The following is a 17,193-nucleotide window of genomic DNA, read 5'->3' as shown; positions in this document are numbered from 1 at the left end:
GTCCCGGTACAGATGCCATCCCCGCCACGGTACTCTGGAGATCCGAAGGCGTGTCGGGGATTCCTCAACCAATGCTACATCCGCTTTGACCTTCTGCCTGCGCAGTTCTCTACAGACCGGGTCAAGACGACCTACATTATTTCTCTCCTGGACGGGAGACCCCTGGCTTGGGCTTCTTCCCTTTGGGAGCGCCAAGACTCCCGACTAAATAACCTCGTACAGTTCGTCAAGGCCTTCCGGAGGATTTTCGACGAACCATCTCGTGCCTCTACTGCTGCCTCGGAACTCCTCCAGCTGAGACAAGGTAATCGCCCCCTAGAGGAATACGCGATGGAGTTCCAGACCCTTGCCACCGAATTGGCCTGGGGAGAGGACAGCCTGCATGGGATATTCCTGGATGGTCTTTCCCCACGGCTCCAGGACGAACTCGCGGCTCGGGACCTTCCGGATGACCTCCAAGAGCTCGTAGAACTGGCTGGACGAGTGGACCGACGCATCCAGCGCCGCTTCCGGGAGCGAAGGCCCGTCCAGGGGCCGGCCGCTCGTCGAACCACGCCACCTCAGGCCCGAGCTTCGCCTCCTGCGGCACCTGCCCTTCCGCCTGAAGAACCTATGCAATTGGGCCGGGGCCCTCTCTCGGCCGAAGAACGGAGGCGTAGACGCTCGCAGGGGTTATGTCTCTATTGTGGTGGTAAGGGGCACTTTCTGGCTCGCTGTACAGAGCGTCCGGGAAACGGCCGAACCTAGAGTCTAGTGGGGAGCTGACTCTAGGCAGTACCTCTCCGAACTCCCCATGTACTGTCCCAACGAGACTCTGTTTCCCAGGAGGGGGATTCGATACCTTGGCACTGATCGACTCCGGGTCCGGGGGGAATTTCATCCTCCGAGATCTGGTACAACAATTGCAGCTTGAAGTCGTGCCTCAAGAACCACCCTTGCGGGTATCGTCCATCCAGGGGATCCCTCTCCCAGGGACCATTACCACTCGTACACAACTACTCCAGCTTCAGGTCGGACTGCTTCATAAAGAGGAGATCTCTTTTCTCATCCTGGAGAAATCCATTCATCCACTTGTTTTAGGACTCCCCTGGCTCAGGAAACATTCCCCAGTAATCAACTGGGACTCGCTTCAGATCACATCTTGGGGGCCAGGCTGCGCCCGTCGCTGTCTTCCTGCTCGCCCGCTTCAGACACTTCCGCTTCTGGCAGCTCCGCTGACGGTGCCACCCCAGTACCAGGCCTTCCGGGATGTCTTCTCTAAGGAGAAGGCAGAATTACTACCTGAGCATCGCCCCTTCGATTGTGCGATTGACTTGCTACCGGACACCACGCCTCCTCGCGGTAGAGTTTATCCTCTGTCTCTGCCGGAGACCCAGGCCATGTCTGCCTACATCAAGGAGAATCTAGACCGAGGCTTTATAAGACCATCCAAGTCCCCGGCAGGAGCCGGCTTCTTCTTTGTCGCCAAGAAGGATGGGTCTCTTCGGCCCTGTATCAATTACCGGGGCCTGAACCAGATCACCCGACGAGACCGTTATCCCTTGCCCCTGATTCCGGAACTCCTGGATTGCCTGCAGGGGGCCCGCATCTTTACCAAGCTGGATCTTGGAGGGGCGTATAACCTCGTACGGATTCGGCCGGGAGACGAGTGGAAGACTGCCTTTAACACCAGGGAAGGTCATTATGAGTACCTCGTCATGCCATTCGGTCTCTGCAACGCCCCAGCCGTGTTCCAAAACCTAATGAACGAGGTGCTTCGCGACCTCCTGTATACCTCCGTTATTGTCTACCTCGACGATGTGTTGATTTATTCCCGGGACCTTGAGGAACACCGTCAACATGTGCGCCAGGTTTTGCTAAAGTTAAGAGAGAACCGATTATATGCTAAACTGGAGAAATGCCAGTTCGAGGAGGAAGCTTTGCCCTTTTTGGGCTACATCGTCTCCTCTACCGGCTTCCGCATGGATCCCGATAAGGTCGCGGCTATCCGGAACTGGCCACAACCTGCGGGAGTTAAGGCGCTCCAGCGTTTTCTAGGCTTCGCCAACTTTTACCGCCACTTTATCCCGCACTACTCCTCCTTAGTGGCGCCTTTAACAGCTCTCACCCGCAAGGGTGCCGATGCCCGGAATTGGCCTCCCACTGCGGTACAGGCCTTCCACAATCTTAAAGAGGCCTTCCTCCAGGACACCTGCCTCCGACACCCGGACCCCCTACGCCCGTTCATTGTGGAAGTGGATGCCTCCAATGTAGCCGTGGGGGCCGTCCTGTCCCAGACTTCCAAGGACGGTAAAACTCGGCCATGTTCCTACTTCTCCCGCAAGTTCTCGCCTGCCGAGAAAAACTACGGCATCGGAGACAAGGAGCTACTGGCCATTAAGTTGGCCTTTGAAGCATGGCGCCAGTGGTTGGAGGGGGCCCAACATCTGATCGTAGTTTACACGGACCACAAAAATTTAGAGTTCTTGTCCCAGGCGCAGAGACTTAATCCCCGGCAGGCACGCTGGTCCCTCTTTTTCAGCCGGTTCGATTTCACCCTTCGGTATCGACCAGCGGCCAAGAATACTAGGGCTGATGCCCTCTCACGCACTACTGAAATTGAAGACGCCTCCGAACCCCCTCAATACATTTTGGACCCGGCTAAAGTCCGACTGGCAGCCACCGAACTTGCACCGGCGGGGAAGGTGGTAGTCCCGGTACGTGCTAGAAGGAAGGTCCTAGCATGGGCACACGACTCCCTGAAGGCGGGTCACCTCGGGATCGCCCGGACTCTTCAATTACTGACGGAGTTCTATTGGTGGCCACGGGTGAAGGAGGATGTCCGCCTGTACGTACAATCCTGTCCCACGTGCGCGCAGCAGAAAACCCCGCTTGGTCGTCCCTGGGGACTCCTCCAGCCACTCCCTGTACCCACGGAGCCGTGGACGCACATCTCCACGGATTTTATCGTTGAGCTGCCCCCGTCCCAGGGGAAGACTGTGGTTTGGGTCACTATTGACCGCTTCTCGAAAATGGCTCATTTTGTGCCACTTGCCAAGTTACCTACGGCTCCTGAGTTAGCTGAACTATTCATCCAGCATATCTTCCGACTGCATGGGTTGCCTCTACATATTGCCTCGGACCGAGGGCCCCAATTCACGGCAAAATACTGGCGGGCACTCTGCAGGAAATTTGGGGTTCAGCTGGACTTAACCACGGCGTTCCATCCCCAGGGCAATGGCCAAGTTGAACGCACGAATCGAACTCTGAAAGCGTTCCTCCGTGCCTTTGTAGGGGAGCAACAGGACAACTGGGTTGCTCTTCTCCCATGGGCCGAGTTCTCTTACAATCGCCATCGACACTCCGCCACGCTACAGTCTCCCTTCCAGCTGGTTTATGGGAAGGTTCCCAAACCTCCACTACCGTTACCAGTATCCACCTCCTCGCCAGCGGCGCAACTGACGGCCAACCAGATTCATCAGGTTTGGCACGCCACTCAAGAGAAGCTCCACCGCACCGCCGCCCGGTTCAAGGCCTACGCAGATAAATCTCGGCGACCCGCTCCAGTGTTTCTGCCCGGATCTAAGGTATGGCTCAGTACTAAGAACATCCAGCTCCGGATTCCTTCCATGAGGCTTGCGCCTTGCTACATTGGACCCTTCCAAGTAGCCGAACGTGTGGGCGCGGTTTCCTACCGCTTACGTATTCCTTCGACCCTTCGAATAAATGACGTCTTCCATGTCTCCCTTCTCAAGCCTGTGGTTCTCTCTCGCTTCCGACCTCTGCCTCCGGAACCCCCTGAGGTGGCTTCTGACCCCGGGGCCACGTACACGGTTAAGGAGGTATTGGATGTCCAACTCCATCGTCATCGCTGGGAGTATCTCCTCTCTTGGGAGGGATACGGTCCTGAGGAGAATTCCTGGGAGCCCTCCTCGCACGTTCTGGATAAGGACCTCCTTCGCCTATTCCATGTGGCGCATCCGGACAAGCCGAGACCCCCCGGGAGGGGGCGTGGGGGGGGGGTAATGTTGCGATTCCGGGGCGGCCCCGGAATCGCCACTCACCCCGCCGCGGGTCCTCGGTCACCTTTCCTCCCTCGGGACCCCGGGCGCAGCTCCCTCCTTGTGCTCCGACCCCGCGCGGGCCTGCAGGGCCTTCAGGCGCCATGCGCCGGCTCTCTCTTCGCCGCCGGCATCCTCCCGCGGCTAGCCCCGCCCCCTAGGCGCGCGCGGCTGAGCCCTGTTCTTAAAGGGCCCAGCGCGGGAAAGCATGGCTCCTCCTTTCCTGACGTCAGACGCTGCAGGGCTATTTAAGCCCTGCAATTACTAGCCTTCCTTGCCTTGCAACGAGGTTCCCAGGTTTCCTGTCTCCAGTTGCTGCATCCTGTGTTCTCCTGGTCTTCCTGATTCCTGATCCCGGATTGGCTGACGGTATTTCCTGGCTCCTGACTCTGGACTGGCTTACGACGATTCCCTGGCTTCTGACCCCGGTTTGGCTCACGGTGATCCCCTGGCTTCTGACTTTGGACTGGCAAGCGACGACTCTCAGGCACTCGACTCTGGACTGGCAAGCGGCGACCCTCTGGCACTTGACTCCGGACTGGTGAGCAACGACCCTCTGGCACTCGACCTTGGATCCCGTCTGACTCCGCCCCCGCGGGCGCTCCTAAGTCCCAGCGGCCGGGTCCCTACGGGCTCCTCCTGGGGGGACTCCGGCTTCCAGGGTGAATCTCCTAAGTCCCAGCGGCCGGACTCCTACGAGCTCCTCTCGGGGGAGGTTCGGCTTCCAGGGCGAAGACTTCCTCACCACTGTGTCAGCTCCATCCGTTCCCTTCTTCCTTGCCTAGCCCTTGGTCGCAAAGGGCGTCCCAGGGTCTTCTTCGGTCCAGCCACATCTCCGTCCTTGCCGCCTCCCGGTTGGGGCCTCTGCTGCTAACTGGCAGCAGTTCACCTTTCGGTTCCGATCGGCTCAAGGGTCCACGAATCCAACACTATCCTTAAAATCATCCATTGTACCTGAAGACTGGAGGATAGCTAATGTAACTCTAATATTTAAAAAGGGCTCCAGGGGCGATTCGGGAAACTACAGACCGGTTAGCCTGACTTCAGTGCCAGGAAAAATAGTGGAAAGTATTCTAAACATCAAAATCACAGAACATATAGAAAGACATGGTTTAATGGAACAACGTCAGCATGGCTGTACCCAAGGCAAGTCTTGCCTCACAAATCTGCTTCACTTTTTTGAAGGAGTTAATAAACATGTGGATAAAGGTGAACCGGTAGATGTAGTGTACTTGGATTTTCAGAAGGTGTTTGACAAAATTCCTCATGAGAGGCTTCTAGGAAAAGTAAAAAGTCATGGGATAGGTGGCGATGTCCTTTCGTGGATTACAAACTGGCTAAAAGACAGGAAACAGAGAGAAGGATTAAATGGGCAATTTTCTCAGTGGAAGGGAGTGGGCAATGGAGTGCCTCAGGGATCTGTATTAGGACCCTTACTTTTCAATATATTAATAAATGATCTGGAAAGAAATATGATGAGTGAGGTAATTAAATTTGCAGATGATACAAAATTGTTCAGAGTAGTTAAATCACAATCAGATTGTGATAAATTGCAGGAAGACCTTGTGAGACTGGAAAATTGGGCATCCAAATGGCAGATGAAATTTAATGTGGATAAGTGCAAGGTGATGCCTATAGGGAAAAATAACCCATGCCATAGTTACACAATGTTAGGTTCCATATTAGATGCTACTACCCAAGAAAGAGATCTAGGCGTCATAGTGGATAACACATTGAAATCGTCGGTTCAGTGTGCTGCGGCAGTCAAAAAAGCAAACAGAATGTTGGGAATTATTAGAAAGGGAATGGTGAATAAAATAGAAAATGTCATAATGCCTCTGTATCGCTCCATGGTGAGACCGCACCTTGAATACTGTGTACAATTCTGGTCACCGCATCTCAAAAAAGATATAATTGTGATGGAGAAGGTACAGAGAAGGGCTACCAAAATGATAAGGGGAATGGAACAGCTCCCCTATGTGGAAAGACTAAAGAGGTTAGGCCTTTTCAGCTTGGAGAAGAGACGGCTGAGGGGGGGATATGATAGAGGTGTTTAAAATCATGAGAGGTCTAGAACGGGTAGATGTGAATCGGTTATTTACGCTTTCGGATAATAGAAAGACTAGGGGGCACTCCATGAAGTTAGCATGTGGCACATTTAAAACTAATCGGAGAAAGTCTTTTTCATTTAACGCACAATTAAACTCTGGAATTTGTTGCCAGAGGATGTGGTTAGTGCAGTTAGTACAGCTGTGTTTAAAAAAGGATTGGATAAGTTCTTGGAGGAGAAGTCCATTACCTGCTATTAATTAAGTTGACTTAGAAATTAGTCACTGCTATTACTAGCAGTGGTAACATGGAATAGACTTAGTTTTTGGGTACTTGCCAGGTTCTTATGGCCTGGATTGGCCACTGTTGGAAACAGGATGCTGGTCTTGATGGACCCTTGGTCTGACCCGTATGCCATGTTCTTATGTTCTTAATATTTTGATATATTGTTTTATTTTTAATGAAATTTTCAAGTTTAATTTTCTTTTTAATAGATGTATTTAGTGTGAGTTCTTAAATTGGTTTAATTTTATTTAATATTTACTTATGTTTAATTGTGATTTTTGTGTGAATATGGAAGTAATTTTCAAAGGAGCGCTATGTGAAAATGTAACATATTATCACAGCAATTTTTAAAATCCATTTACCTGTGTTAAGTGCCCTTAAACTGTGTAAAATCTATTGACAATTCAATGACATATATTATAGCTGTTTTCAAAAGTCCACTTATACGGGTAAAGTGTATTTACATATGTAAAATCAAGTTTTAAGCTTGTAAATCCTTTTTAAAATTATCCCTTTGTCTCCAGTTCAGTTTTTATTATTTTTTATTTTAGATATGTTATTGTCTGAGTCCATGTTTATGATTTAGGCATTTTTAAGATGTAACCCAATTAGAACAACATTGTTTGTACAGCATGGGTTATACATTTTTTAATAAAATAAAAAATAAACAGAAGGAACACAATTAAAGCTAAATTCTGTACTTGCACTACTAAAATATATTTTTTAGTTATTTCAGAATATTTTCTGGAATCTTTGTTCATCATCAAATATAGATACTCCCCTCTAGATTAACTCTGTTTTATTTCTTTATAACTTAGGAAATGATGAAAATGTTATAGCCTACTGATAAACCTGATTTTGCAAAAGAATATCAGTAATGGTTTTTATTTGTTATGCTTGTAGCTTCCATTTTGGCTGCCCGTGAATCAAATGCTTTTCAGATAAATCAGCTGCAAATTGAACTGAGGAACATCAGAGAGAAGATGGAACTTTTGAATAAGAAAGATGATGATCTTAAAAAACAGAATATTTTTCTTGGGTATGAAATTATTTTTCTTGTAAATGCATTAAATATAGCTAAAGCAGCTAGGTGTGATAGTGCAGCCTTCTTGTGAAAACAAAGCTTGCTACTGAATGAGCATAGAGGCTTGAAGAGTTGTAAGAGCACCACATTGCACCAGTTTTGAAATCTGCAGACCAGCCTGACAGTAGACTAAGACAGACTGAGAGACTGGTATCCTGCATACCTAATCTTGGTGTTACAGTTTTGGCTGCAGTGCAACCGCCTCACCACCAGGGGTCCCTCTAGTGCTGGCTCTCCTGACAGGCCCAGGCCATCTCCCCTGTCCACTCTATGTTCTGGGTTGGCCTTATAACCCTGCCTGACAGTTCCCTCGGTGCTTCGGCATCGAGCTCACCTGGGCTCCCTGCTCTAGCCTTGCGCGGCCTTCGGGCCTTTCCTTGCCCTGCGCGGCCTTCGGGCCTTTCCTTGCCTTGCGCGGCCTTCGGGCCTTCTTCCTCGCTTTTCTTACCTGGCCTACGGGCCTTCTGACCTGCCTGCTCTGCTTACGGTGTGTGGCCTACGGGCCTTCTGACCTGCCTGCTCTGCTTACGGTGTGTGGCCTACGGGCCTTCTGTGTATGTGTGGCCTACGGGCCTTCTGACCTGCCTGCTCTGCTTACGGTGTGTGGCCTACGGGCCTTCTGTGTGTGTGTGTGTGGCCTACGGGCCTTCTGACCTGCCTTGCCCTGACTACGGTGTGTGGCCTACGGGCCTTCCGTGTGTATGTGTGGCCTACGGGCCTTCTGACCTGCCTGCTCTGCTTTCGGTGTGTGGCCTACGGGCCTTCTGTGTGTGTGTGTGTGGCCTATGGGCCTTCTGACCTGCCTTGCCCTGACCCAGCCTGAACCCAGACACTGCTACTTGCCGCCTGCCCTGACCCAGCCTAGACCCAGACACTGCTACTTGCCGCCTGCCCTGACCCAGCCTGAACCCAGACACTGCTACTTGCCACCTGCCCTGACCCAGCCTGAACCGAGACACTGCTACTTGCTGCCTGCCCTGACCCAGCCTGGAACCAGACACTGTTTCTAGCCATTCCTGTCTCTCTCCACCTGGAGCCACCCTGCTGGGTGGTGTTCACGACTCCTGACCAGAGCCCAAGCGTAACACTTGGCATGGTGCTGCAATGCCTTCCCTGTGCTAATAGGATTCTGGCAATGTAACTGTAGTTTATTAAGAAAGTCATGCTGTCGGAAAGCAATCTATTAATCAGGCAGAGAACTGTTTGGGTACTGGTAACCCTCTTTTTTTTTTTTTCTGCTTTCTTTCACCAGATCGTACCTACCATAGGTGCTTGTGAGCTGGCACTTGACAGTCAAGGGCATGATGATAAGAAGTGAGGGAGAACCAGATACCTGGTACATTAGGATGGTACTTTTTTGAGACAGTGACAAAGGCAACGTTCCCGAGCAACACCACCAAAGCACATAGCATAGTATTGGCTAATCCAGAAAAACGATCCACATTTCTTGTATCTTCTTGGCCAATATCATGGTTGAATTATGATTTAAAAATATATGCAAAAATATTGGCAAACAGGTTGAGCCAGGTTTTCCCTGATCTTATATCTGTTCATCAAGTGGGATCTGTTAAAGGTAGATCAGCCTGCACTCATCTTGCAAAGCTCATTACGGCAATGACTTCCTGTAAATTAAGGGTTATGCCCTCAATAGTAATGTGATTTGAGTCAGACAAAGCTTAAAACCGGGTGTCATGGCAACATTTCGATGCTAAAAAGGAGGCGCAGATAAATGTAACACCTCACACTGAGAAATAAATCCAGAAGTGAAATTAATGTAAGCACAGTTCATCAAAGTGCATCAGTTTATTTCTTCAACTATAGTGGTACAAAATACATTTAATAAAGGTTTTCATATCCAAATAATTATCAAATTTGCAATAATTTCAAAGGGGTCCATAATAGTCTATTCAAAGCAGAACTAGGTCCCCCAACATGGCCATGTTTTTCCAGGTGACTTCGGGAAGGACGTAGCAACAAGTGAAGAAAGATCTAAAGTGAAATTATTAAAAAATGAAATGGCACCATCATAAATTATTACAGACAGTAAATAAAAATGAAATTAAAAAGACTAAAGTGTTGCGCCCGTCGGTCGCAGACGGCTGCACCCTCTCATGCTCACCTCTTTTTTTTTCCCTCAACAGTCATTCATGGGAAGAGTGGCAGTCTCTGCCAGCCAATACCGACTGCTCTGGCATTCCCGGCATCACTTAGGCGCGCGCATTAAATCCCAGCTGTTGCAGAGCGCTCGGAGAGCGATCCTACTTCCTGAGAGATGTGTGTCCTTGGGCCGCGGCTCGACCCCAGAGGATTCCGAAGAGGGCCGCGGGAGGCGTGGCATGCCCGAGCATGGGTTGGACGGAAGCAAGACTGGAGTGATGACCAGGCGACAGGCCCTCCTCCGGACCTGCACGCTTCGGGAGACCCAACAACGCAATGTTGGTCTTGTGAACAGTCCTCCGACCGTTCCCAGCCCTTTCGGACCTGCCGCAGGGTACGGGTCAAAGCGGCAGGCCAGATGGAGGCCAGGACAGCGAAGACTGGGACATAGATTCAGACGAGACTCAGAAGCAGGGTACTGGAAGGGCAGACGTAGACTCAGAAGCAGGGTACTGGAAGTGCAGACGTAGACTCAGAAGCAAGGTACTGGACGTGCTGACGTAGACTCAGAAGCAAGGTACTGGAAGTGCAGACGAAGACTCAGAGACAAGATACTGGGCGTGCTGACGTAGACTCAGAAGCAAGGTACTGGGAGTGCAGAGGTAAACTCAGAAGCGAGGTACTGAAGGTGCAGAGGTAGATTCAGAAGCGAGGTACTGAAGGTGCAGAGGTAGATTCAGGAACAAGGGCTGAAGGAAGACATGGGCACTGTCCCTCAGGGCGCCCCGCTCAGACCACCCGCGGGACTGAGTCAAGGACCACCCTGTCCCACGCGTTCCCAACACTGCCTTGGAGGGCAGGTCACGGACCACGCTGAGAACAGGAGAATGCAGGAGAGATCCAGGCGAGGAGAACTCCGATGCTGGGATACTGACATCCGAAGCCCCGTCAGCTGGCAGGAAGGGAAGCTCCAAAGCACAGGGACGAATCCCACCTGTTGGCCGCTCCAGGGCCCAACAGGCCAGAAGGCTCAGGAGCCAGACGAAGACAAAGGGCAGAACATCCAGGACTGGATCAGGAACTGGATCAGGCACCGACATCAAGGCAACAGGGAAGAAGCAGGTTGCTGCACACCGGCAGCCAAGGCAGGATTGCTGCACACCGGCAGCCAAGGCAGGTAACAGGGTCAGGAACAAGGACTTGTCAGAGACTTAGAAACGAGGTACATGGCTTGCATCACAGAGGGCCCTAAACAGCCCGCCCCGAGGGCTGGTTACAGACCACGACGTGGCTTGCCGCGAGGTACCAGGACATTGGAAGACACAGGATCAAGGTGCTAGCTTTCAGGAGATTCAAGAGCAAGGTACTTAGCTTTCAGGCGAGTTTCAGGATCAAGGTACAAGGCTTGTATTATCTGGGCTGGACCATGGATACCGGATTAGAAATCAGACCTCAAGGCAGGAACAGGAACAAGCAAACATCAGGACTGGAACTGGAAACATCAGGACTGGAACAACTGGACAAGAAGCTCCGACAGAAAACATGGAACACTGGACCTTGCAGAAGGCTGGAACACAAGGCAGCTCCTGGAACGAGGATCTCAGGAGTGACCAACTCCTTGCGAAGGCAAAGACAGACTGAACGCAGAGCCCTTTAGTAGCGCTGAGGTGGACAATGCCCAGGGAGGGGTCAGCAGGGGGCCACACCTGGCTGACCCTTGAAGAGGAGCAGAGAGGCGCGCGCCCGCGCCTAAGGAAGCTGGAAAGAAGAGAGAGCTGGGTCGTAGGTGGCGTTCCCAGCCACGTGGAGGAGCCATGGAAGCCAGGCAAGCATGGGGGCAGCCCTGCCCTGAAGCTGGAGAAGTGGCAGGCTGCTGGAGCGGCTTCCAGCCACGAAGTCAGAAGCAGGAGAGAAGGTAAGGCTGGCTGCAGGGGCTGAGTAGGCTGCAGGCACCGGCAGGGAAGGCCTCCCTGCCGGGCGAGGACCTGGACTGCAGCACGGGCACCGGCAGGGACGCCCTCCCTGCCGGCTGAGGACCCCGGGAAGGCAGAGGCACGTCGGGGAGAGCCCGGAAGGACAGCGGGGTTCCCGGCCGCGAGGGAGAGCTCGGGGTGGGTCGGCCCCTCTGCACGGAGGAGAAGGCAGCCGGGGAGGAGCCTGGACACTGCGGAGAGACCGCGGCAGCGGCAGCAGTGTCGGCGGCTTGACTAGCCACGTGAAGGTGAGGGCCTGCCTGCGCTCCTCGCGGGCAGGATCGTAACACCAGCTGCCATATCTTCGACCACTCTTCCAGCTTCCTTAAATCCTGTCTCATTCTTTGTATTCCTTCTGGCGTCTCCACTCTGTTGCAGATCTTAGTATCATTCGCAAATAGACAAACTTTACCTTCTATCCCTTCCGCAATGTCGCTCACGAAGATGTTGAACAGAACCAGTCCCAATACCAATCCCTGTGGCACTCCACTTAACACCATTCTTTCTTCAGAGTAGGTTCCATTTACCATCACCCGTTGTCTTCTATCCATCAACCAGTTTGTAATCCACGCCAACACCTTGGAGCTGACTCCCAAGCTTCTCATTTTGTTGATGAGTCTTCTGTGTGGGACTATATCAAAAGCTTTACTAAAATCCAAGTAAATTATATCAAGCACTCTTCCTTGATCCAGTTCTCTAGTCACCCCATCAAAGAAATCAATTAGATTCGTCTGACAGAACCTTCCCCTGGTGAATCCAATCTGCTTCTGATCGAGCAACCCACCGGATTGTAGATAGTTCACTATCCTTTCCTTCAGCAGAGTCTCCATTCATTTTCCCACCACAGAGGTGATGCTAACTGGCCTATAATTTCCAGCTCCCACACTTGTGAAGCGGGAGCACCACTGCTCTTCTCCAGTCACTAGGCACTACACCCTTTTCCAAAGATCTATTGAACAGGTCACCCAGTGGACCCACCAGCACATCTCTGAGTTCCCTCAGTATTCTGAGGTGAACCTCATCAGGCCCCATGGCTTTGTCCACTTTCAGTTTTCTTAGCTCTTTCCATACATTATTTTCCGTAAATGGAGTTTCGTCTACTCCACCCCCTTCTTCAGTCTTGATAACAAGTGACGGTCTTACCCACAGAGGATAAGGCACAGTTATTTGCCTTTTTTCTTGAAGATCTTAGTATTGTCTTAGTTGAACGTGCACTATCTTTCTTTAGAATAGCGGATGCTAAGATTGAGGTCTTGTTGGAAGTTTTTTCCTACAGGGGATCATATGTCCACTCAGGTTTTTTATTTTGAGTTGTGAGAATTAGTGCTTGGGATTGGAGTTCATGAGTCACAGCCATGGAGGTGTAAAGATCTTCAGCAAGTTGTGCTCACTTTCTCAGGAAGCAGATCAGCATTTGTTCCTGTTACGCTCTCCTTCTCCAAATGGGAGGAGCTAGCAATCTGTTACACTCACCTCCTCCAGAGGGGAGGAGGTAGCAATCTGCTGTGGCTCACTCCACCAGGAGGGCAGAGTTTGGCAAGCTGTTCTGCTGTGCTCCTGAAAGGGGAAGGAGTAGCGATATGACCTGCTCCTCCAGAGGGGAGGAGTTAGCTATCTGTAATTCTATTAGCAAACTGCTCTTAAATGCTCCTATAAGGAAAGGAAGTAGCAAGCTGTAGCAATCTGCTAAGGAGTAGCAATCTGTTATGGATCAACTCTTCAAGGAAAAGGAGTTGGCAATAGGTATATAGTACTTCGCTATTGAGATAGCAATCTATCATGCCCCCCGCTATGGAGTAGCAATCTGTATATATAGTACTTCCGTGAGCAGAGTCAGTGGTCTGTAGTAGTTGGCTCCCACAAGGTGACAATAGTGAAAGGAATGACCACTTGAAGGAAATGGTGAATCCCTGGGCCGATGGCAAATGACAGTGCCCCCAGGAGGAGATCCTGAGAGGAACCACCGACTAGGCTAGAATATGAGATAAACACAATAGTTCTTTATTAGACTGGAAGCTGGACCACTAGAGGTGGCAGTAGTGAGTCGCTGTGTCTGGCAAGGCTGAAGTCCTTCTGATACTGGAATATAATCTCTGGGTCGCTGAGCTGTAGAGTGAGACTAGAAGTAGTGAGTAGACAGGGTATACTGGATACAAGATGGTACTCTCACAATAGAAGATGTCTGCAATGGTCTCTATGCCACAAAGTGTCTTCAGTACATTCAGGAACAGGAGCTGTAGGCAAGCACTGGTTCCCACAAACAGTCTGTAATAAGAACTCACAATTGCTGTATATGAAATGACTTCTAGAGTAGAAGAGAGTCTGTATAAGATTCTAGGAACATGGGCCCTCGTGGAGCGAGTACCGGTTCCTATCTGTAATTTTGCCAATGTAACTCTTGATCTCTGTACCTGCGATAATGTCTTGGACAGAAGTGAGTCTTCAGAGCAATAGGAATGTAGGCCCTCGTGGAACGAGTACCGAGTCCTATGTAATAGAACTCACTGTGTTCACGTCCACGATCATTTCCAGGAAACGAGGAGTCTTCCGAGTGTTCTGGCAATCTGAAATCAAGAAGAGAGAGTGGAGCCCCCGTGGAGCGGGTACTCCTGGTAAGTTTGAAAAGGCCGAGCAGTGGGAACGGGTTCCCCGGCTGACTCGGATCGTTGTTGCAAGTATCATGGACTGTCGAAGCAAGTCCCGTTGGAGTTCCTTGCTAACTCATTAGAGGTTCGCGCCCTTGCTGGTACAAAGTCTGGAGCGTACGCACACGTGCCCTTACATCATCGGGAACATGGCGGATCCGTAGCGTTAGGCCAGCCCGGGGGAACTGGGACCAAGAGGCAGAGAGAAGCCGCGGCTGCACTGTCCGTCAGAGCCGAAGGGAGTCGCATCCCAGGTAGAGAGGGTGGAGCAAGGGGCGAGAAGAGGTACGAATGCAACAATTCCAGAAGCCTTGGCTAGAGGTTGTCTTTGGGCTGCTACTATATGTTCTCCTGTCCCGGTAGAATGTAGTATTCCCTCAAGAATCTTCAGGACAGATGGATTGGTCTCTTGGTATTTCCTGTGTTTTTCTTCAGCAGCCCTGTTCAGCTCAAATTTCTTGTGTGGCAGGCTAATGTCACAAATTCTCTTGTGAAGGTGCTGTACCTCACATGAAACTTGTCTAAATATTAGACTTTCATAAGACGCTTGTCAGCACTTTTTCAAACAAAGATATGACTCAGAATTTTAGAACAAATATAATTTTAATATTTCATATCTTTGGAAGAACAGGAGCTATCCTTCAAGATGGGCATAGCAACGCTGTATCTTGTAATCTTTAGTACACGCTGTTATTTTATAGTTTAACCCATACATAGAAAATGCTTGTGAGAGGATCCTTCACCAATTTGTCAATGTCATAACCTAAAACTTTTCTATACCCTGAGATTATTCCTCCCCTAAAAGTTCCTTTGTCTTAGCATTACTTTGAAGTATTCTGTTTTCTTGTGATCTTGTGATCTTCTGTGTTTTGTAAATAGATATATTTATGTTTTGTAAATAGATTGGTCTGTTTTCTGTAGTTGGTTCCAAGCCTTTAATTAGTCTTGACCTCTGGGAATCTCCAGTTCACCTGGCTTCTGTCAGTCCACCTGCTTCTTTCAATGAGATAGGAATCTGTGAGAACCAAGCTTGTATTATGGTCCTTGTATTATGGTTTAAATATTGCCATTGATGCCCTCCTGGCCTTTAATTATAGGCTTTGCAGAGCCTACAGGTTTCCCAGATCTTCCACATTCTTGAGTCTGAGGTGGTCAGAAGTTCACTGTATCTTAGCAATTCCAGTCTGAAGCAGCCCCTGAGGATTCTGGGACTGGCTAAATGAGCCAAAGTTCTGAACCATTATATCAAACTGGTGGTGGCATTCTTTTAGGGGGTCTTTTGATTTTTCAGTAGCTTCCACCTATGTGACCATAAGATTCCTCTGGTTTTGCAACTGGAGGGTAATCTCTTGATTTAAGAATTGGCTGGGCAAGCTCTCCATTATAGAAGAGCTTCTGTTTGGGGTAGGACTGGAACTGCTGGTTATTAATCTTGAAGGTCCAAAGCTGCTAAGGCTGCCTCAGATCATAGGTTGGTCCCTTTTAGCAATGTAGCAGGGATTACGCTCTTAAACTTTCTCAGATAAGAGTTAGAATCAGCTCTTATCAACAACAACAAAAAAAGGCAGGGTCTAGTTCCACCAATTTCTCTGGATCCAGTTATGCTTTGCACTCAGGTGTGTCAAGTATGCTTCCTGGAACCTCAGGTAGGCAGTCATTTGCAACTTTTTAAATAGAATCAGACTCTGTGCATCTCCCATTTTTGGTTACATACATATCTAGATCAACCAGTTTCATCTCATAAGTCTTTCAGTGCAGACCCTACACCATTTTGGTTGCCTTTCTCTGACCGCTTCCAACCTCTCTCTATCCTTTTCAAGATATTGTTTCCAGAAATGAACACAGTATTCCAGGTGAGACTTCACCAAAGATCTATACAGGGCATTATCGCCTCTTTTTTCATACTGGTTATGCCTCTCTATTCATTCCAGCATCCCTCTGGCCTTAGCAATAGCTCTATCACATTGTTTCACTACCTTCAGATTGTCAGACACTATCACCTCAAGGTGTCTCTCCTGATTCTTTCATCTCTCTTCACCATTATATACAACTCTTTTGGATTACTGCACCCCAAATGCATGGTTTTGCACTTCTTGGCATTGAATCCTAGCTACCAAACCTTCAACCACTTTTTGATTTTTCTTAGATCATTTCTCATTCTTTCTACTATTTCAGAGCTGTCCACTCTTGCAGATTTCAGTGTCATCTGTAAAAAGACAAACTTTAACTTCTAACCCTTCCACGATATTTCTCATAAAGATATTGAACAGAGAAGGTCCCTGAACCAACCCTTGAGACACTCCACTTATGCCCATTCTGTCTTCAGAGTAAGTTCCATTTACCCTTACACACTGTCATCTGTTAGTCAACCAATTTGAAATCCATTCCACCACCTTGGGACCCATTCCCAGGCTTCTCACTTTATTCATGAGCCTTCTATGCGAGACCATATCAAAAGCTTTGCTGACATCCAATTATTTATATTTCTAAAATAGTGATTAAACAAATCCACAGGCAGATTCCCATCTGGATTATGTGTTACACAGAACTGAATGTCATCTGCATATTTATCAATAGCATACTCCTAGGGCAGATAACATCTGATCCAGGGGCTGCAGATGTAAATTAAACAATACAATGAATAGTTCAAATCTCTTGAAAACACACAAATACAGGAGCCTCTAAGAAGAGTATCTCCAAACCTCACCTATTGCAAACAGTTAGTTAAAACAGGAAAAAAAACCAGTTCGAAACAGTGTTTCCTAACTCAAAAGACCATAAACACGATAATTCAATTCTGTGGTTAATAGTATCAAATGCAGTTAAGTCTGATTGAATTAGTAATACAGCTCTTCCCTTATTTAAAACATCATGGAAAGAATCTAATAATGTGAAAAGAAAATATTATTCCCTTGCCCATACTGATTTTTATCCAAAATATTATGATCATCAGCAAAATCCTCCAACTGACATAACATTTATTTTTCAGTCAACATGCTTTCAGTGAGTAGATTAGATAT

At 49.1% G+C, this 17,193-nt stretch overlaps 1 protein-coding gene across 1 annotated transcript in view; it reads left to right on the top strand.

The window, feature by feature from the left end:
- The window catches only part of LOC115082266 (cilia- and flagella-associated protein 58-like), a gene marked incomplete at its 3' end in the record, with an annotated part of 117,518 nt that overhangs the window by 9,999 nt on the left and 90,326 nt on the right, over positions 1 to 17,193 (top strand). The window contains exon 2 of the mRNA XM_029586512.1: positions 7,278 to 7,413. Within this exon, the coding sequence (XP_029442372.1) occupies positions 7,358 to 7,413 (56 nt within the window). The remainder of the gene's footprint in view (positions 1 to 7,277; positions 7,414 to 17,193) is intronic.

Source organism: Rhinatrema bivittatum, unplaced genomic scaffold, assembly GCF_901001135.1.
Source record: "Rhinatrema bivittatum unplaced genomic scaffold, aRhiBiv1.1, whole genome shotgun sequence".
NCBI lineage: Eukaryota > Metazoa > Chordata > Amphibia > Gymnophiona > Rhinatrematidae > Rhinatrema > Rhinatrema bivittatum.
Note: the sequence above shows the minus strand (reverse complement) of the source record. Positions and strands in the feature narration are given on the sequence as shown.